Raw genomic sequence first — 23,503 nt, 5'->3', positions numbered from 1 at the left:
ATCTTTTAATAAAGACACCAGTTATATTGGATTAGAGGCCCATCTTTTTATTATATCTTCATCTTTATCTGCAATATTGCTACTTTAAGGAAGTCACATTCTGAGATATTGGGGGTTAAGACTTCAATATATCTTTTTTTTTGGGGGGGTGACACAATTCAAGTCCTAACATCTCCCCCAAATTATTAGCTGAATAAATAAGCAAGATGAGTTTGGAACTGCTGGTTTTCAATCAATACAGATGGGACTCAGTATAGTATATTCAGTGTGGGAAATGAACAGCTAAAGCCAAGGTGAAGGCAAATATATGCTCCATATTCTTGGTTTACTGTGGTTTCGAATTCATAGAGCTCCTTTATTCAGCAACTACAAAGGAACTACAATAGACTCATACAATCCTCTAGAAATCCCTACTATTTTGTCACCACATGTGGTCTGGGGAGTGTGTTATAGGAGGAGTAGAGTCCTACCTGCATTCTCTAGGATTGGACTTGGGCAGAAATAAAAGGAAATATTCTGAGATGTGGTTATAAACAAAACAGTTGTGGCCAGGCCAATATCTAATATTTTTAATACTTCTATTGTCCTTTTAACATCCATTTCTCTTATTGTGAATGAGACTGTGTAGTTTTATGTCCATTTTTCTGTGACATTTTTTCAAGACCTATACTTTCTTAATGATTTTCTTTTGCTTCCTAAATTCTACAACTTCTTCATATGTTAGAGACATTAACTCTTAAAATTAGAGTGTTGCAAATATGTTTCCTCATTGTCACTTGGCTTTTAATGCCTTTATAATGTTTATAAATGTTTAAATCAAATTTAGTAATATCTTCCTATTTGTCTTTTGAATATTGTACCTTTATTAGAAAGCAATTCCCTTTTATTTTAATTTTGTGTTGGCTTATTGCTTTAAAAAAATTTACTCATTAAATTCTACTTCATTATATTTAATGGGATGAAGAGAAAATAGAAACAAAGCAGAAAAAATTTTGATATAAATTTCTCGAAATTTTAAAGGTCATATCAAATTTAATTAAATAAGTTAATATTTATTGGATTTCTAAGTTAATACTAAAATATTGTAATTTCAAAGAAATTGAATCCTTAGAGGTAATGTAAATTATTTTGCTATTAACTATGAATAAATTAATGTTGGTAGAATTTGTTAATCAGTTAATTTTGTTTAGTTATGAAAGTTCAGTACATGTAGCCTTAACATATTTTTGTATAATTGAATTTATTTCTATATCTGAACAAGTTTTTTTTTTCCCTAGTTTTATAAGTAAGTTTATAGGCTTGTCTTACAACCTAATCATTATAATTTTAAGGATACATTATTATTAATATAGAACATAATGGTGAAAACCTTTCACTTCATATAGTAAAAAAAAAAAGCTATAAGCACTACCATAAAAGCAAGGCTAAAATATTTTAAGAGGTAATATAAATTGATCTGTTTATATATTTTAGTTGGAGGAAGAAGATGAAATAAGTGGATTTAATATACATATAAACATAAAATGTATTAAATATATATTAAAGTCATGATGCATGTACTCATATCTAAGGCTTTCTATATCAGTTCTTAAACATAGAGTATATTTTTTATAACAGATAATTTTATTTTTAATTACATTTATTGGGTGACATTGGTTAATAAAATTATATAGGTTTTAAGTGCAAAATTCTGTAAAGTACAGTTTTTGTGTTCCTTATTCTCACATATAATTTTAAGCTTTAAATGTCAAAATCCTGGACAATAGTTTAAAATTTGGTAATAGAGAAAACTAGTCTAGCGCTCAAAATATATTTTGATACATGTTCTCAATAACAATTTGTCACACCCTTTCCAGGGAACCAGAAAGAAAGGATAAATCAAATAAACTAACTTCCGTATACTTTGCAGAGACTTACACATTTGATGGACACATGTTAAATTTATGAGTCCGAGCACTTATTACCTACATTGTTTTCTAAACATATTGGTACGCTACCCTTATGTTCTTGATGCACATATTTATCTTTGAATGTACAAGTGATTATTTACCCAATGAATTCCACATACTTAACATTGCATGTTCTATATGTGGACTTATGAATTGTAAACAATCCAATAAATAAATGCCAAGAAATTACCCTAAAATATTTAACAATTACTGCCTCATTTGAAATGTATTGTGATTTTAACAAAACCAAAGAGATGTTTCCTTTGGAATTACACCTGAATTAAATATGCAGGCTATGTGTGTTCAGAACATGCAAGTTTGTAATTGGATTTTCCTTGAGGCCATTCATACATGCACGATAGGCATGGTTTTTGTTCTTGCAATTACTTTTAAATTAATGAGGAAAGGAGAGTATCCAGTATACTATCTCTCTTTTCACAGTGCATTTTTTCTTCTTCTTGAGGAAATGCATAGCCAAATAAAAAAATAGAAGCTTACATTACCTTTTAAATTGTTTTAAATAAATTATTAAAAGAAACCAAGAGACAAATACAAAAGAATAATATATTTCTTATTTCTAGTGAATATTTTTGAACTTTTAAACAAGTTGAAGATACTGTTAAATAGTATAATTGACAAAAAATAACCCCTGTGGCCCTTCTCTATTCTTTCTATTCAATAATTACAGTGTTTGTATTAACATGTCATAGCTACAGAAATATTTTTCCAGATTTCATTTCCTTTTTTTTTTAATTTAAAGGAAGTAAAATATAATCCTACAAGTATTTATTTGTTACAAGTAATCACTATATCATAACTTTTTATATGGGTACATTATTTAATATAGTTTATTTTGAATTTGTTTTAGATAATATGTCTTAAAATATAAAAACATAATTTATCCAGGGAAGGTAATTTATTGTATTCAACTTCCAAGATCTTGGATAGATAAGTAATTTATAAATAATTCTTAAAATATATTTCAATTAATGTTCATTATTTTTCATGTAATTGACTAATTTTTTTTAACATAGCTTTTTATGAAATTTTAAAAAGTTATCCAAATTCACTTCCATCAAATTTCCACAATAAAATGGTACTATTTGAACATACTTGTACCATATAATCACTAAATAACAATTTTTAAATCCGTGTTGAGGCTGAACATGAAAAATATGAAATGAAACTTTATGAATATCAGGTGATAAAAGTGATATATAAGTTGTTTTTTTTTTTTAGAATATGTCTGGATACATATGAAAGCTAAGTAAATCTTTGTGTTTTTGGTCAAATGAATTTCATTATTTTATATTTTCTCCAAAAAGTACCTGTTCCATTAGAAACTCTTAGCTCAGAACCCAACTATCTGTAGGTATTTATTTTCACAGTTATCTGAAGTCATTCAATAACTATTAAATGAAGTACTGAAATATTTAAATATTTCCAGAACATTTTCATAGAAAATATATTAGATGTGCAAAAATGCCTTAATGTTAAAAAGCACCATAACTCTACTGATATTGCAAATATTCTCAAGTTCATTGCTTCTTTAATCAGACCTAACATTTAATTGCATACTTTGCACTTAAAAATCACTGCAATCAGTTTAGAAGACCCTTCCAATACTTGCTTTCTCTTTACTATGATTTTAAAAATTGAAATAAATTTTAGGTTATGATGTTCCAGTACATACCCATGAATATTAATTTATATAAAATTTAATTGAAATGCCTAAAAAGTGAAGAATTTATCTCTTATGAGTAGGTTTTGCATACTATTAGAAGATTTGGTGCATAATTTCTCTGAATATATGAATTATTTCACTTTTAATTTAAGTAAGCTATGAGTTATCATAAATAATACTTTTCTGGTTCCTTTGATGAAACAAACTGAAGCAACATATATTGAGAGTTGAAGTGCCACAGAAACATTTTCTAATAATTCAAAATTTTCATAATCATGAATACTAACTTTAAATTTTTATTTTTAACTCTCAAAATGATCTTACATTTAGGCTTCTAGAATCGTTCCCATCTCAGTTCAGTCTGGTTTTTAGAGGGAAGACTTAGGTCATGGCCATCAGAATTTTAAAATTAGATAATAACTACACAGGGACTTCAACAATTCTGGAAGCTTAAAATACTGTATGACAGTAGGAATGACTAGTAGAATAGCCACAGAGTTTATTATATCCTTCTAGGTAGAGATAGAAAAATAACAGCAATAATTAATAGAGACCACAGACAAAAGTCACTGTACCTACACTGGGAAAGCTGTTCATGAATACAACTACTAGGTACCAAGACAATATTAAAATGTATCTGCCTGGCAAGGATGTGGAGAAAGGGCAGCCCTTTTGCACCTGTTGGTGGAAATGCAGGTCGGCACAGCCACCATGGAAAGCAGTGTGGAGATATCTCAAAAAATTAAACATGGATCTGCCTTTTGACCCAGTGATCCCACTTCTGGGAATATATTCAAAGGAACCCCAAACACTAATTCAAAAGAACATGAGCACTCCTATGTTCATTGCAGCATTATTTATAGTCACCAAGATATGGAAGCAGCCCAAGTGTCCATCGGTAGTTGAGTGGATACAACTATGGAGCATTTACATAATGGAATTCTACTTGGGTGTAAAAGAGAAAGAAAAAGAAAAAGAAAAATTTTACCCTTTGTGACAGCATGAATGGACCTGGAGAAAATTATGCTGAGTGAAATAAGCCAGTCAGAAAAGACAAATACCATATGATTTCACTCATATACGGAACTTAATGAACAAACTGAACTAACAAGCAAAATCGAGACAGACTCCTAGATGGAGAGCAGATGACAGCTAAGGAGTGGGGGTGCAGGGACTGAGCAAAAAGGGGAAAGGACTCATGGACACGGACATCATGTTGTAATTGTGGGGAGAGGGTATATAAGAAGACTAAATGGTAATGGAAAAAAATATAATAAAAAAAAAAAAAGAGTTAGATAGTTTAGCTCATCCAAAAAAGAAAAATGTGTCTGCCTTTGGGAAGTTAGGCATTCATTTCAGATTCCTCAGGATGCGCTGTGTGCACTAGGACTGCATTACCTCACTCATGGACGGCAGGCTCCCAAACAATCCCTTGGCAGTCAGCCCCTTCCTCTGTGATTGATCCTGGGCCAGTGCTGCCAAGTTAGTTGAGTGTCTTGGTCAAGAACGTTCATCCCCATTTTGCTTGGAATAAAATTCAACTGTCAGCCTATCACTTAAACTCCTCCAAGCCCCAGTCTCAGCCCATCTTCCAGGTTTTTTCCCCTTACTCCTTATTCTCTGTCCTGTACTGGATGCTGCATGTAAACTGATCTGTTTGTATTCCCCATGCAAGACACTTTCCCAATTTTAATTTTAGGAAAAAGGAATACTAATTACATTGGACAACTGTAATGCACAGCCCCTGTGCTAGATCCTTTCGTATATATTATGTGAAATTGTGATTGCACAGCAGGAGCCGTATCGATCCCCTGCCGAATATGGCCAAGGATCCTGAGGCTCCCCAGTGCAAATGACTTGCTCCTTCTCACATGAGACAGAGGAGACTCTGGAAGACATTTGTGTGACTCCTCATCGCACCGCCCACCCATGTTTTTTATTCATTTATAACAGGTTCTTTCCACATACTCATATTTATATTCAGATTTTTCTCCTCAACAAAGCTTTTGTTTTTTTGTAATCTATTTTTCAGTTAGAAGTTAATCTCTGTCTTCAGTGAATTATTATAGGAGATTTACATTATAATATTTATCACAATTATGATTAAAGTTCATAACCTGTTTTTAGTAAATCTGAAAGACTTCTAGGATATTAACTACTTAACAGTAAACTATGTATCTTTCTAATTTTTGTACTCATAAATATACAAAGTAATCCTCAGTCAATATGAGTTTGAATGAAAGAATTACTAACTATTCCTTATAAATATTTGTTAGTTGTATACAGTTATTTATACAGTAACATATAACACTCTAGTGCCTGGCACTATGTTTGAGGTTGCTGATGATGAATATAATTACAATGAATGAACCTTTCCTGAGTTAATTGATGTCCAAGCTACCATTTCATTTCTAAAATGTTGGTAATTTTTCAATGGCTGGTTTCAAATGCCACATCAGGATTCAATATCTTCTTGTGGAGACTTATGAGCTACTCCTTCTTTCACTGCCACTTTCTAACCCCCTCACAGTGTGTGTCTAGCAGTAGCCGCACATTCTTTTGACTCATATCTTCCTGAAAAAAAAAACAAAAAACTTTAGCAGTAGAGGTCCTTGTGATACCATATACTTTCCTTTAAGGGTTTATCATAACTTACTTTGCTTGTGTAAATAACATTAATGCAGGATTTTACTTCCTAATACCTCTAACAGAACGCCCTTGACATCCAGATAGGTGTAGAATATTAAAATAATATTGCCATGAATATTTAATATAAGAACTTGCATATAAATCATGGTTTCAAATTCAATATATCTGATGATAATAATTAAATTCATTATAGAAGGTAGAGGAGATAAGAATAAAATAAATGATAGGACAAATGATTTCTTTATATGAATTATTCTGTATGAGCATGAGACGGGTAAGTAAAAAATGGAAAACTTAATTAAAATCACTCACTATTTTATCTTGACTGAATCATAAAGAACACCATCCAATTGCTCCTTTACCAGCAGTGTGTTTGTGAGATATTTTATTAGGTATTCAGGGAGATGTCCCTAATTATATGCTGTTGTTTGTTAGTATATGCCTTTGATATAATTGCCATTAACAGATATTTCTTGCAAACTATAAACATAGTAAATGTCTTCCTTTAAAGAAGATGCAGTATCTAGAAAAACAGAATTGAGTATTATTTACATAAAATATATAAAACAGAAAATCATAAAGTTCTAAGTGATTAAATACGAGCTATTACCAAAATTACTATTCTTATTTATCTTAAATCAAATTGAACTTTTAAAATTATTGATTAAGCATTCCTAAAACCCAATTCTCCTGTGAAGAAATGAGAATAAAGACATCCATTTGTCTTTGTCCCTTACTGCAAAGCCATTTAGCATTTTATTATTAGAGGATTAATTTTACATAGTTGTGGATAAATTGTGCTCATAACTTGGATAAATTGTGATTTATCCAAAAAATAAAAAATAAAAAGGTATAGCTAGTACCTTTGAGAATCTCTCACATTACATATATTCCATTAATGGGTTAATTTTATCATTGAGAATACCTTTTAGGACACTAGAATAATTACCACAAAATCGGCTGGGTCTACCTGGTTACCTAACTGACAATAAATCCCTGAAGAGACAACTTAGTAGAGAGAGCCTTGGTCATATATACAATGAGAACCAGACCCAAATCCCAGGTTGGCCACTTACTAACTTTAGGATCTTGGCAAATTGCTTATCCTTTTTGAACTTGTCTCTTTATCATTTCATTGATAGAATAATATCTGTTAGACAAGATTGTCCTGAGAACTGAGTTCATACGTATAACAAATAGTATTGTCTTAGGCACAACTAAACAAAAGGTAGCAGTAATTATTATGATTTGAAGAAATTATTTAATAGGTTACTGGAGAGGGACTCTGTGTTTAGTAAGAGCTGATAAACTATAGATGAACTGAAATCAGGACTTACCCAACAGATTAAATAATCCTTAAAGAAATTGACTTTTATATAGAACAAAATGAAAGTTTTATATACATTTTTCCTATGCATACATATACTTCATGGCTTCACTCTGCCATATATGAAATGCCAGCATCACTATTCTTGCACTTTGGGGCCATTACTAAGTAAAATAAGGGTGACAGGAACACAAGCATGTGATAACCCAGCTGTCAATCTCATAACCCAGATAGCTTCTAAGTATGTGACTCATTCATTGGGGGGTAGTGTCTGGATGCGACAAAGAGGTATGACATGAGATTTCATCATACTACTCAAAATGTCACTCAATTTAAAACTTATGCATTATTTATACAAAGTTTATTTAGTATTTCAGGACCATGGTTAATCATGGGTAATTGAAACTGCAGGAAGCAAAACCACAAATAAGGGGTGCTACTGTACAAGCATTTTCCAGTACCCTGTGGTCTCTACGATCAACTTTAACCCAGATTGCTGTGTATAATCATTACTGTCAGTGTGTATGTTACCATTTCTTACAGAAGAAAAACATATGTAGCCCTAGAAGTTCTCTTGCAACTCCATAAGCTCCTTTTGGCCTTCTCCTAACTCTTCAAGATTACTTTATGTTGAAGGTGGGAGAAGATATTTCCACCTCTCCATGGGCTTATATAGAAAAAGAATAGCTTATAAAATGGTGACAAAAAGGAAAACAAACAAACAAACAAAAAAACGGTCGCTTGCTTTTCTCTGGTCAGCTTTCCTGCCTTGCATTCCAAATATTGCCACTAGACTCCAAAGTTCAAAGTGACCGCTTAGCCTGCAGCCAGGGTTTTTCTGAACTCTTAGCTGTGTCTTTCTATTCAACAATTTCATTCCTGTTAGATATAATTGGTTTAACAAATACAGTAATAATTAACATTTTAAGAGTGTACTAGAGACTGTGATAAGCTCTTTGCCTCTACTCTATCATTTAGCTATTACACATATATGTTAATTTCTAAATTAATTAAAAACTATCTGTATCATTCAGTTTAGACTAATAAAATGCGTTCAAACTAAATAAGGTTTGGTAGCAACAGTAATTTAAAAAAATATGTGTAAAATCAAAATAGCAATGTTTAATCTCACATTTACCTCCCAGTAAATTGTTTTCTGTTGCCTACAGGGGTGAGTTGAGATGGATTTTGAGTGCTCTTCTAGTCCAGGCAGGAAGGAATACAGTAATGGTACTTGTTTCTTGAGGCTTTTGTAACGAATTACCACAAGCTTGGTGATATAAAACAACAGAAATATATCACATTTCTAGGGGTCCTATTTCTGAAATGAAGGTGTTGGTGTGGCTGCCTGCCTTCCAGAAGCTCTAAGAAAAAGTCTGTTTCTTGCTCCTGGTCTTCCTTGTCTTGTGGCTGCTTCCTTCTCCTCTCTGTGTTTTTGTATCTAATATCTTTCTGCCTCTCTTTTGTCAGGATATTTGTGAGGGCATGTAGGGCCCACACAGATAATCCAAGATAGTCTCCTCATCTAAAAAATTTCTAACTTAACCATACTTGTACAGACTCTTTTTCTCTGTAGTCATATTTTGGGATTCATTATCAGAAAACCGCAATGATTGCTTAGCAGTATTTATCATGGGTAAGTTTGGAGGGGTGGGGTGTTCGTATACCATGCATCCTGTGTGTGCCATGAGTGATACAGTGTGTTGTTTTACAAGTAAGTGTTCTGTTATGTGACCTGTCCAAGATGAGTGCATAGGAAAAATCCCCAGAGAAAGCACATGATGTACAAAGGTGGAGTAATGGAAGCGAAGTTAGCCAAGGCGTTTTTACAAAGGGATATAGGCAGGGTTGAGGAACGCCAACTGGGATCGTGGAAGTAACTCAACACTTGTAACAGAACTGCAAGGCCTGAATGAACAAGGCAAAGGTTACCTTCCCCTGACAGAGTCGTGGCCTTGGGAAGAGGTCCGCAGGAAAGTGGAGAGTAAGGGAAAAATACCAACAGTGCTCTTCAGTCTTATGCTGCTGCTTTTCATTGGCTGAACCCAAATCAAAGCCAAAGGACAGATATCATGCTATCATGCGCTCGGGTCAGTTTCACTGGAAACATGGAGAAATTGGAGAAGAATGGAGTCTGTATTTGGTAGGACAAAGAGGATTATGCAGGTCAATCCCACAGATCATCAGTGTCATAGCTAGGAGCATAGTCTAAGCTTCTTCATTACAAAATTTATTGCAGTTTCCAACATATCAAAGTTAATTCAACAAATGTTCATTGAGTGCATGCATTGGAAAGACTCTTCATGTAACACTCAAAAAATGCAAAAATTTTAATGTAGTTTATCACAAAAATAGACTGGAGTTAATGATGTGAGTCTGAACTTAAGTAGGAGTCAGAGTGAAACTATGTAGAAAGAAAGCTATGTATTTGAGCTACATTGGAATAAACAATTATTGAAACTTGGCAAAATATTGGGTATGGAATAGAATGAGAAACATGGAATCAACCTAAAATTTTTGTGCTTTTTTAGGATTTTAGTTTACAGCTGTTTAAATAACATTGCTATTTGCAAAGACAGACAAACAAAATCCATTAGCATCATATCCAAAATATCTATCTGAAATATCCCAAACATGGAAATTATGCTGTGCCCATATTCCAGGTATTTTTCCACTCCTATAATTTTAACTGTTGTCTCTGAGCAGAAACACTTCCTATATCCTAACACCTATGATAGTCTTATTAGAGGTGTTTCTGAAGTGCCTGACATATCTAATATGTTTTCTGAAGGTAATAATACTAACTGATTATATTTATTAGTCTACTACTAAATTATTCTCGAGCGTATGGCACATAGCAAAAATCATTACTATTTTACTAATAAATGAACAGAATATTATATTCAGAGGGACTGAAGGTTTGTGATAGAATAAAATGGTAACATCAGAAAGAGAGGGTTTTTCAAAATGAAGGGTGTTCAGTGCAGTAAAATAGTACAGAAGGCCAGAAAAATGTATGAGTGAGATAATAAGCCTGCTGACTCGTGAAAAAGAGGCCGTTGGTGATTTCTTCAAGACTAATTTGAATAGTAAGAGTGCAGGAAAATTTCAGGAAAACTAGAGCCTTAAGCAGTTGAAAGATTATAAAATAAACAAATAGCAAAAGTAAGAATAACAATTCCCAAAGAAAAGAAATGGCAAAATTGAAGGAACTTTCTTTTTTAAAATATGGGACACCTAAATATACTTATAGATCCCTTGAAAATGACAATATAGAGTGAGGTCGAAGTTGTAGTAGAAGCAAACACTGGTAAATGATTAAAGAGAACAAAATGGAATGAGGTCAAGAGTACATTTCTTACAGAATAAATATTGTGAAAGGTAAAAAGTTTATTTTTTTTCTATTCAGTGATACAGAGCATAATAAATGTGAAAAAGAGTCAATACGAAATTAAAAATGAAAATAGAGGGCTATTTGGGGAGGATCAGATCAGGAGATTGAGAAGAAATCTCCATGAATCTATGACTTTCTATGACATTTGAAAACTTGAATGTTCAGGTGGTGGGAGCTGCCTTTGGCCAAGGAGTGGCAACAGAGGTAAATCAATGGAAAAAAGTCTTATGATTATGTTCAATGCTTTCATTGTGACAGTTAAAATTGGAGTACAGGCTAGGTGAGAGGTAAATGAGGCATAGCAGGAAATGGGCATTACAAATCATGGATAATTCTGGTCTTTTCCCCGTGACTGTAAGGCCTTTCATGATCTGGTCCTGACTACATCTCATGCCATTGTAGCTCCTGCTGAATCCCAGGCACATGAGCCTTCTCAGAGCTTCCAGAATTTGCCAGGCTCTTAGGCTCTTTCCTCATGTTTGTCTGTCTGGCTTCTTCTCATAATTGAGAGCTTAGGACATATTTCCTCAATGCCCTTATCTAATGCAGACAGCAACCACCATTGTATTACTACAATACCCTCAATTCTCTCCATTATCCTTAATGTAATTTATAATTATTTATACATCTGTTTCACATTTATTTGTTTTTTTTTTCTCTTTATGCGTTGCTTTTCTTGGCATAATGAAGGCTTCATGAGGCTAGAGATGATATTTTAGACCCACCTTTAATGAGTGCCAGGTGCATAGTATGTCCTCTAAATGTTTTTAAGTGATATATAACAGAGGCGTAAGAAAATGTAGCAAGGATGGAGGAAAATTCAGTGTACCAAGGGGTAGCAGAAATGTAGAAAACACAGTCACACAGTAGAATTCTACCCTGAGTAAAATTATTCACAAAGTTTTTCATGTGTAGTATTGCTCAGTATCGTGGTATCTAAGTCTAAGATCCAGCCGGCCACTGGGTGAATGATGGAAAATGGAGACAGAAAATGGATGAGTCTAAAAGTCAGCAGGATCCTAATCTTGATTGTTCATGGGCACAAAAAATGATACCAGAGACTGGAAAGGAGTGCTAAGGCCCCTGAGCAATGAGGGCAAACTCAAACTGATGGCATATTAATTCAGCCTAATTGCTGCTCACTGGTTGCACAAGTAAATTATTAATTATTTTAGACATGAGGGAACAGATGGAGATTTTATTTATTTTATTATCTGGGTACCATATGCAGCAAAACAGGTTTGTGTAACATTACTATGGACCAATGATTTTATTTCACTTCTGCCACTGCCACCACCATTATCTTCTTTGATTTTTCTCATCACCATCATTACCTTTAGGAGAGACATTTCTTCTGAGCATTCATAAATTTGCTGACTCTTGCATTAAGCACAGTTCTATAGGTGTACGTTAATTGTCTACCTTTCTTCTTATCTCCCTTTTTATCTTCCTTATCCCTGATGCAATGAGATTTTTCCCATTTTCAGCTGGAGAGTGTTGAATTAATGGTCCATAGACATAATGAAACAGTGAAAGTTTGGCTGAGGTTAACATTTCTTTTAAAGCAGAACAGCCCATAAGTTTCCACTGGCCATATGTATTTTTTATTTTTATTTTTTGTGAAACCACTAACCAACATGAGTGAGAAATCAGGTTTAAGGGATAAGGTATAAACATCTGAAGGCTGGGCAAAATGATGTCTTAACGTGACAAATGGTATCGCTCAGTTTTATTGTTGTACAGAAATGTCTTCCCTTCAGACCAAAATAGAGAAACACATAGCATAGGCTAGAGAATAATTGAATATATGCTTCAGAGCTTTTTGTCTGTGCCCTGGTTGTCTCTTGGTGGTTTAAAAAATGTTCTCATCATAAAGAAAAATGTCCATGCATTAGTTTTCAGTGTAGTACCTGTTACACACTTCCATGTCCAATGAAGAAAATCCTTTAATTCACCTCCAAGAAAAATTTTGTAAGGCAAAAGGGAAAACAAAGACTGTGAATCATTTTACTTCTGAAAAAAATTGATAATGCACCTGTCAAATTGTATTTATTCCAGTGGCCTTGGTGACATTTTTTAGTGACAGCAGAAAAGATTCCAAAATTCTTTCTATGGACCCCACATGAGATAGGGAACAGTGCACATTATTAATTTTAATACTGAGTAATTTATTGAAACCCAACACTATTATTAAAATATTGGACATTTTTCACTTTCAGTCCCACTCATCACTCTAAATGAATCCATATTCTCTGTTCTTTATCTATTCCCCTATTTCCCAAAAAAGCCATCTGCTATTTCCTTTATGAAAAAAATAAAACCTACAATTAGTGTCTGGTTCATCTTTTCTTTCTAAAAAAAAAAGAGAGAGAGAGAACTATTATGCAAATACTCTGCAATTTGGTTTCAAATACTCTTTGTAATGTGATGAGCAATTTTCCTTAATACAACCCAGCTTTTTTGCCAGGACTTACTAATAGATTTTTTAAGAGAGAACAAGAAGAACTTTCATGTGACTTTTTTACACTCTGCTGATGTAAACTTTTCAAATGTGTACTTACAATAGAATTATCATTACTCCTTAAATTGCAAAAGGAAAAAAATTGTTTATATATTTCATGCTAAAAAAAAAAAAAAGCCTGATACAACCTCAAAATCTCTCTTTTACCTGATATTTTATTTTATTTTATTGTTTTTATCTAAAGAAATAGCCTGTACCAAATAACACTCTTAGGAACGCAGAGAGGCACATTTCTTTGGCTTTTTCTGAAAGCATATATATATAAGTGATGACAGTCTACGTACAAGCGCAATTTTCTTCTTTGATTTTAGTTGCTTCTTGGGAACTAAAGTATACTTTAACGCAATTCATTCAGGTATGGCTAATTCAGAAGTCTGGGGTTGTCCTCTTGTTAACAAGACAAGCATCTACAGTGTGAAGTACTGATGGAATGAAGTACAAAAAGTGATACTTTGACTATCATGATAAATTGCACTGCATGAGGAATCAGAAAGCTAGGGTCTGAAAACTGATCCTGCTGTCCATTTGTCATATGGCCTGAGGCAGTAACCCCACTCACCTCAGTGTCCTCATTTTGCAGCTGAGAAATACTACCTCTTTGACTGTTTTTATAGGATCAGAACACTGTTGCATGTTACTGCTTTTGAAATGGATCATAGAGATGCATACTTAATGGAGATGTTCTAGTTCTCAGAGTTTCATATTTCCTACAGTGGCTTCATATATGGAGCTTGTTACAAGGGCAGGTTTCTGATCGACTTCTAGAACTGGGAGTGGGTTGAGGAAAGCTACACTTTGAATAACCTTAAGTGACTCTTATGCACATGAAAGACTGAGAGCTATCTGAAAAGAGAAATAAAGAGAATATAACAGCATATATTTAGATTGTTGTTATTCAATGTCTAATTAAATATCTAATTTGGTACTGAGGCAGTTACTTTGATTAGATGTTTTGCTTATTTTTTGGTATGTATGTGCCTGTTTATATGTGTGCATATCAAAATCAGTACAGGAACCCTCTGGTTTATACTTTTAATAGTAATTAATGTTGAATCAATTAAGTAATTAATATTAATAATGGATTGAATAATAGGTAATTTAACTTAGTTAACATGTCTCTCTGTACTCTCCTTATAATCACAGTGGTTTGCTTTATTTCACATGTTTACTAAAACATACAGTAAGTAAAACCAAAATGTTTCCATCTCATTGATTCAGATGAGGCCATATTAATAGTAATAACTCAGGTTTCTGGCTTTTCTGATTATGCAGAAACTCCAGTACCCAATGAACCTTTCTCAAATAGTTTGGGAAGGTACTGGGTGTCTCATACACTATATTAAACCAGCCTACCAGTTGCAGTCACCCTGTGTATCTACAGTGTCCTTTCTTACCCATTATTGTCCCCATGTGGAGCCTCTCTGAGCCACTTTGAGGTTCTACCCTGGGCCCTGTTGACTGGTACCTCCTGAGGATGCCACTGTCCTTGCCAGAGGTGATGCCTCCCTGTGGAAGCATCGAAGTTGGGGCTCTCTCCTGTTCTATAACTCACCTGGTTTCTTGAGTGTCTGTGAAAATGGGAATGGAGGGCCTAACCTATTTGGAAGCCATTTGAAAAATGATGATTTCAGCTTCAACTTATATGGACTCAAAAACAAAGCTCTTTGAGTACAGCTGATACTATCCTATCAACTTGTTTCTTCTGTTTGGCTCTGAATCACTCCTTTCTCCAGAGGCATGTGCCCATACTTCCTCACCCCTCCTTATATGAAAACTAAAATATTACACCTCACATAAGACTCTAGCTATATTCTGTAAATTTATAGACTCTATCAGACATACCCCATAATTGTGAGTAATCTTTAGACTCAGCTGCACTTAACACCACTAAAATAGCAGTAGAGGTTAAAGTGAATAATGACCTCAGAAACAGCTTCAAGATAATAACAATAAAAGCCAAGTACTTCTTCAAGGCTAATGATGAAAGACAGCTACCTACCTTTCCTATCCTCAACCCCATTTTCCATTGCCCAAAGCAATCACTTTCAACTTTTGGACAATATCTCCTGTAGCTTAACTCCATATATCTGAATAATATACGAATACTGTCAACTCTTGTTTTTTTTTCAGTTTTATGCATCATGTGGTATTAACTTTTTACTATAAACAACAAGAATATAACTTTTTTTTCCTGTCCATCACCACCTTGCAGAAATACATCTCCCTGCCCTCTATCATCCCATATAATCATATGATGTTTGCTTATTTCAGCATTTAATGTTTATGTTGTTATGATTATATAACTTATCCCAGCTGTGCCCTGTAGTAAATACATTTATTTTTTGTGTATTTCTTGTGGTTTACATGAAATTATTTATTTTACTTTTGCTTCATTTTCTAAGGATCTATCACTAATTTGATTTCAACTTCTGCTAGAAAAATAGATATACTCTTAATGTACTCATTACATATTCTATCAATTTCATCTTCTTGGCTCACCTTGTCCAGAGCAATATGCTCTACTCCAGTCTGGAATGGCAGTTACCTCAGTCTGTTGCCTGCCTTTTATTCTGAAATATTCCATCACTGCTATTTTCTTGTTTCCTCATTTTAAAATATTCTTTCCCCTCCCCCAATTATTGAATAAGCATATAACAGAGGAAGGAAGCATCTGACATAAAATGTTTTAAGAACAGATATGTCTGAACATGTCTGTATATCTAGTCCCCTTGTTAAAATTTCCCTGGTTATAGAATTTGAGTTTTAAAGAAAACTTTCATTATTTGGAAGCCACAGCTTCATTTAGAAAAAGGAAATGGGAGAGCGCTCCCAATTTTCAACATGTATCAATTTACATAACTAATATTTTTATCAGAGTAAATCTCTTCCTATTGTGCGTAATATCTATAGGTCATAATCCTTTTGGTTAGTCTCTCCTAATGGTGGAGGGAGAAGTAGATGTGTAGTCTAAGTTCTTCCTAAATGTGCTTTGCAGCAAACCTGCTGAAGCCATGCCCTCCTGCTCAGCTCACAGAGGTTTGTGGTGCTAACATTCCTTGGTCTTTGGTGGTGTACGCCATTATTGCTTATGGGAAGAAAGAGCGGAAGAACGCTGACTGGTACGAGGCTCACTGGGAAGAAATGGAACCCGTGATCGAGGCTAAGAGGAAGGCCCTACTGGCTTACAAGGCCACGCCCACTCCCAGTACACTTCAAGCTCTACGGGCTGCCAGGAACAAAGTCCAGAAGACCGCCCGCCACTGTGCCAACACCTATTGGCTAAACCTGTGCAGAAGCATTCAGGAAGCTGCCGATATAGGCAACGCACGAGGAATGTATGAGGGTATCAAGAAGGCAACAGGCCCAATCCCCTCCAAGATCGCCCCCCTTAAGTCCAAGACAGGTGAGGTCATCACTGACCAGGAACAGCAAATGCGGCGGTGGACCGAGCACTACCTCGAGCTGTACGCAACGAAGAACACCGTAACAGACACTGCTCTTAACGCCATCCCAGACCTACCAGTCATGGAGGAGCTAGACACCCCACCTACTGCGGCAGAGCTCAGCAAAGCCATCGACCGCCTCGCTTGCGGGAAAGCACCAGGAAGCGACGGAATCCCTCCAGAAATCCTAAAGAGCGGGAAACCAGTCCTGCTACAGCCGCTCCACCATCTACTCTGTCTCTGCTGGAAGGAGGGTTACATCCCCCAGGATATGAGAGACGCCAACATTATCACCTTGTACAAGAACAAAGGAGACCGCAGCGACTGCAACAACTACCGGGGCATCTCTCTCCTCAGCGTCGTTGGCAAAGTATTCGCCCGGGTCGCTCTTGCCCGCCTGCAGACCCTTGCTTCCCGCGTCTACCCAGAGTCCCAGTGTGGCTTCAGAACTGGCCGATCAACAGTGGACATGATCTTCTCCCTACGCCAGCTGCAGGAGAAGTGTCACGAGCAGCATAAACCACTCTACCTCGCCTTTATTGACCTCACGAAGGCGTTTGATCTGGTCAGTCGAAGCGGACTCTTCAGCTTGCTACGGAAGATTGGCTGTCCACCACATCTGCTTGCTGTGGTCATGTCCTTTCACGACAACATGCACAGCACGGTGTCCTACAACGGCGCAACCTCTGAGGCCTTCCCAGTCAGCAGCGGAGTAAAGCAGGGCTGCGTCCTCGCGCCTACGCTGTTCGGAATCTTCTTCTCCATGCTCCTCCAATACGCCTTTAAGGACTGCAGCGAGGGTGTCTTCATTCACTCCAGATCCGATGGCAAGCTCTACAACCTGGCCCGTCTACGAGCCAAGACCAAAGTCAAAGAGGTGCTCATCCGTGAGATGCTCTTCGCCGACGACGCAGCCTTGACATCACACTCCGAAGAGGGACTCCAGCAGCTAGTCACTTGCCTTTCCCACGCATGCAAGGAGTTCGGACTAGCCATCAGCCTGACGAAGACGAATGTTATGGCTCAAGGCACGGGGACTCCCCCATGCATCACCATCGACGGATACACCCTGGAGGTTGTCAACGACTTCACTTACCTCGGGTCCACCATCTCGAGCTCTCTGTCAGTCGACTTGGAGGTCAACCGGAGAATCGCCAGGGCAGCCACAGTTATGGCCAGACTGAACCGGCGAGCGTGGAACAATTCCAGCCTCACTGAGAAAACCAGACTGCGCATCTACCAAGCCTGCGTACTCAGCACTCTCCTCTATGGCAGCGAGATGTGGACCACCTACGCAAGGCACGAAAGGAAACTCAACAGCTTCCACATGAGGTGCCTGCGACGCGTCCTGCATGTCGCCTGGCAGGATAAGGTTCCCAACACCGAGGTGCTGAAGCGAGCCAATATGAGCAGTTTGCATGCAGTTCTTAGTGAGAGACGCCTCAGGTGGCTCGGCCATGTCAAAAGAATGGATGCAGGCCGTATCCCCAAAGACCTCCTCTACGGCGAGCTAGCAGAAGGCAAGAGGATGACAGGGCGCCCAAAACTGCGGTTCAAAGACATCTGCAAAAAGGACATGACACAATGCTCCATCAATCTCAACACATGGGAAGTTCAAGCAGACGACCGCCTAGCCTGGAGGCTCGCGGTCAGGCAAGGTACGTCACGCGCAGAGGCTGCGCGCAACGAGGAGGCGGTCCAGAAAAGATCGAGGCGGAAGCAGCGTCAGCAGCAGCAACAACAGCCATCTGCCTTCACCTGTACCAAGTGCGGCAGGGATTGTCACTCCCGAGTCGGACTGCACAGCCATTCTCGGCGGTGCAGACAGACTCTCAGGAAGCTACGCCATCGTCTCTCGAGACGGACGGCTGCCGACGACGACGACGACGGTGGTGTACATCCGTGGTATAAAATAGATTTCTTCTCGATCCCCGCCTCACACCATGCTAAAATAGCCTTCATATTTCTTATGTTTGCTAAGTTGGCTACCGCTAGTAAGCCACTTCCTACCTACAGAATTATTTCTTCATTGCTTCTTTTCTATCATTTTTGGTGCCTGGCTTTTTATTAGGTCCTTTATTGTTAGTATATAGTGGAATTGAGAGCAAATGGAAGTAAATGTGCTATTCAATTTGTCAGACCATCTTAAACAGAAGCTCAATATAGCTTCCTGTCCTACATTTTTTAAAAATCTCAAAGCTACAGAAATTGTTCAAGAAGAGTATAGTGAACATATCTTCATATAGGTAAACTGATTCATAATAATGGTCATACATGTATCACACCCATCTGTGAGTGTGTGTGTAAGGTCACAACTGTTTCAAATTCTAATAAAGACATTTAAAATAACTTTTCATTGGAAGCTCATTTTAGGATGCACTAAAATACTTTTTATCTCCATTAAGCAAAAGTGCCTTTATGATTATAATAAAAAACACAGAACTTTTCCTGATTTCATGAACTTATAAATTTGGTATAAAGACTATTTTATAGTCCACATAGCTCTCAAATTTTATAGTTCTATGAATAAGATGTCACTTATAAGTTTGAAAATGAAATAAATTTTAGTTAAAGCAAAGTTGAGAGCAAATGTTTATTAAAATATTCTTCTACATAAATATACAATGGGTATATTGTATTGTATTGTTTTGATGCTTATAATTAATAGATTTTACTTGTATAGGCTGTTAGAATCCACATTAATAATAGATGATTTAGGTTTGTCTCGTTTTATTTTACATGTAAATAACTGCATTTGTATAAATTATTGTACTCTAGAACCAAAGAGCCAAGGTTAAAAATCCACAGTATACAGCAAGTTTCAGTTTTTCAGATTTCTGGCAATAAATCACACTGAATATATAGTCTGTGTTACGAAAGAGAAAATATTGCTATACATTTAATATGCACTTATTCTAAAACATTTTCTACTTTGATAAGTGTATAGCATTTTTAAATTTAATTTTACTTGAATCAAATCATTAAGAATATAATAGCAACATAATGTCTTTTCATTTCTAATTGACTTCATCGAGTGAGAGTACATTTCAAAACCGTTATCAGCATCATTAGTGCAGTGCAAGTAACTATATCTGTAAATAACTTTGAATTGGAATGATGGTGTTTTATTTTTTTCTTACAGGAAGCTCTAATCATGGCAAGTATGGACCATCCACACTTAGTCCGGTTACTGGGTGTGTGTCTGAGCCCAACCATTCAGCTGGTTACACAGCTTATGCCCCATGGCTGCCTGTTGGATTACGTCCATGAACACAAGGATAACATTGGATCACAGCTGCTGCTCAACTGGTGTGTCCAGATAGCTAAGGTAAGTGCACCCATCACTCCCAGTGGAAGTGACTTTTCTAGCTTTATATTTCCTGATCTAGAACTGTTTGGATATTGAAAACATGTCAAGTTTTTCAATCTATTTAAATATGGTATATTTGCTTTTAAAAGATATATAACAGGGAGGTATTCATATTCAAGGCATTGATCAAACACATGATATATGTTTTTGGATTGTTTTATTGACCAGACCACAAAACAAATAGCTTACTGGCCAGGGGGGGAAATGCATATTCTTATATTTGATAAGGAAAACGAGAAGGAAAGCATGTTCCACCTTCACCTCGACTACTAGATAGAAATCCATCAATTTCTCAGACAAAACCTAAGTGAGGATTCTGCCTCAGAATGGCAAATGTAAGTCTTAGGGAACAAAAACCCTAACTAAAAAGCCCCGTCAATATGGAGAGCTCAGACAGAAACACACAGATTCTGAAGAGACAAGCACAGAACACAAACTGATATCTTAATAAAATATTTTGCTGTGTATATACAAGGAAAGGAAAGCACTAGAAAAATTACATGGAAAGGAACCCATCCACAAAAGTTTCTTTGTGGAGTGGTGAATCTTTAACAGAAACAGAGCATGAGAAATTGTTAAAATTTTGGCCCATTAAAAAGCCTAGAAGAGTATCCAGTTCCATGATTTAAAAAAATAAATTAAGGAATGAAATCATTTTGTCAAATGAATTTTTACTTAATAACTAAAATAAATCAAAACAAGCCATAACTCCAACAGCAGAGGTGGTCTATGGCCCTAGGTCCTTAAGAGGCCAGCTTTAAGGCCATCTGATGTGCCTGTGTTGAATATATATACTGGATTTGCTTGGCTTTTGTTTGTTTTGGTGCGGTTTAGTGAAAAAACAAAATCCACAGTTAGATGATTTTATTATAATAGTGTGTACATTCAATACCCAGTATTACAAAAGCTAAAATTCTAAATACTCTCCTAGACATTTTGATAATGCTCAATTAGTCTTTAGCAGTTGGGGTTCTTATCAGTCTGGCCCAAAGTCCCAAGAACGTAGCACATAAGGAAGGAGCCTGGGCCTCAGTACCTGGGCTGATGCAGGAGGTGGTTCCATGGTGAACTTAAGAACAACTACCCACCTGAAGGAAACTATGGTTTTCCCACCAGTTTTCCGATTTTTCAGTTTCTTAAAGAGGGTCCAGAACTGTATTTTTTTTTTTTTTTTTTTTTTTTTTTTTTTTTTTATGTGACTGCTCCAAATTTAAATCTTGGCTCAAACTTGGAACTTCTCTGGGAGCCAAGCAAAGCATTCATGTCCTGCAGTCCACCAGTGTTCAGTCTCTGGTAGATGTGGTTCATGTTCAAGAAACCAGTTGTGATTACTTATAGCAAGCGTATTTCTTGCAGATTTTCTCCTTTTAGATATATAGGACTGAGCTAAGATTTAATTCAGTTTCAACTCTTACAACAAAGTATGAGCTGATGTTCTATACATTCTACAGTTATGGTCATCTTTGCATTTGTTTAATATAAACAGCAAAATGTTGACTTAGTAGCCTCAGCTGGTTTCTTTTTACAAGTTAAGAGTAAAGATTATATTATTCAAAGCAGAAATTTGAGATAACTCATAAAATGAAAACCAATAAAATTATTTGAAGGAAAATCCCAGTTTATATATCATCAATCTCAATATAGTTTCTTATGTACCCTGTATTATAACTTTGTGAGTATTGCATGATAAACTTGCAACTAGGAAGATCCTTTATAGTAATGAAATTTCACATATAACTCTTCAAAAAGTGATTTACTTATCTAAGAAAGTCTATAATTTATAAGGTGGGCTAAATATGCAATAAGAATTCTCAAATTATCCTAGCACCATATAAATGAAAACAAACTAAGATTCATATTTTTTTAGCTCTTCTCTATATTTCCTGCAGTGTCTTCTATAATTTAGGTTTTATCCTTAGGGATGCATGGCATTAATATATCATTTATGCAAGACTGTACACTCTAATAATAGAAACTGCTTTGAGTTCCCTGAATAATCACACTGCTTTAAACATTTTTTGCCTTTGCAAATGCCATCTCTTCTACTTAGAAATTTTTTCTCACAGTTTTTTTTTCAGTCATGAACAATGTTTGGGCTTCCTCCTCTTATACAGCATTCCCTAGTCAACCTCTGCCTTTAAACAGAAATAATCCATCCTCTTCTGTATTAGTTTTGATTCTTGTTATCTTGGACATATTTTATTATTTAAGTGTTATACTATGTGTTTGACTACCTCGCTGACTGTGTGGCAAGCTTATTTAGCCATTAATTACCCAGTAATTCTTTAATGCCTATTTGTGGAGACCTATCATGTGCCAGGTACTATGCTCACTAAAGTGTATCGGGGTAAACAGCATCAGCATGGGACTGCTTCTCTCTGTGTACTCTAATAACACAAACAGACACCAAACAAATACAACAATTAAGTATAGGGTTTAACACTGTGGTTCAGCTTTTGAAGAAAAATAATTATGGGGGCACTTCAGGGCAGACCCCAGTGAGTCCTAAGGGGTGAGACTTTGGCTTTGGGAGAAAAAATATGAAGCAGAGGAATGATTACACAAAGCCTTATAAATATGGTGATTATGTAAATTATCATCTAAATTAAACAATTAAGTGTACAGTGGCTTTATTACTAGTAACTGCAGGACAAAAGGCACACAAGTACCCTAAACAGAACAAGGCATGAAGGCATCCTGTGCGGCTTGGAACGCAGTAGGTCATTGTTGAAGTGTTTCACCATGAAATTGACATAATCCACTTTATGTTCATACCAGTTTGTGAATGGAAAATTGATTGGGGCATTATAAGAGTGGAAATGAAGATACCAGTTAGAAGTCTGTGGGTATTGAAAATAATGAGGCATAAATGGATTTAAGATATATTTTTGAGACAAATTTCAGGCGTTTGATTATTGATGAGCTGTGGGCTGTGAAGGAGGGAAGCATAGCAGGCCTGTCTTCCTGATCCGAAGGAGGCTGAGGGATTGAACTTATCGACAGGAAAAAAAAAAATCAAATGTTCACCTTATATACCGTGAAACCGGAGTTGTCAGTTAGATAGTTGAATTTGGTCAGGATAGTAGATACAGATTTAGAAGTTATAGGTATTTAAATATATGGGGAGTTGGGGGTTTAATAGGGAGTGACTAGATCTGTTTTGTAT

The 23,503-nt window shown here is 35.9% G+C and overlaps 1 protein-coding gene across 1 annotated transcript in view; it reads left to right on the top strand.

Annotated features, from left to right (window-relative positions):
- Window positions 1-23,503, top strand: part of ERBB4 (erb-b2 receptor tyrosine kinase 4) — a 280,681-nt gene that overhangs the window by 87,939 nt on the left and 169,239 nt on the right. Inside the window, 1 exon segment of the mRNA XM_090288231.1 lies at window positions 20,110-20,295. Within this exon segment, the coding sequence (XP_090144357.1) occupies window positions 20,110-20,295 (186 nt within the window).

Source organism: Furipterus horrens, unplaced genomic scaffold (genome assembly GCF_987537825.1).
Source record: "Furipterus horrens unplaced genomic scaffold, mFurHor1.1.pri manual_scaffold_1, whole genome shotgun sequence".
Classification (NCBI taxonomy): domain Eukaryota; kingdom Metazoa; phylum Chordata; class Mammalia; order Chiroptera; family Furipteridae; genus Furipterus; species Furipterus horrens.
The sequence above is the reverse complement of the archived record's forward strand: the minus strand, read 5'-3'. Positions and strand labels throughout refer to the sequence as shown.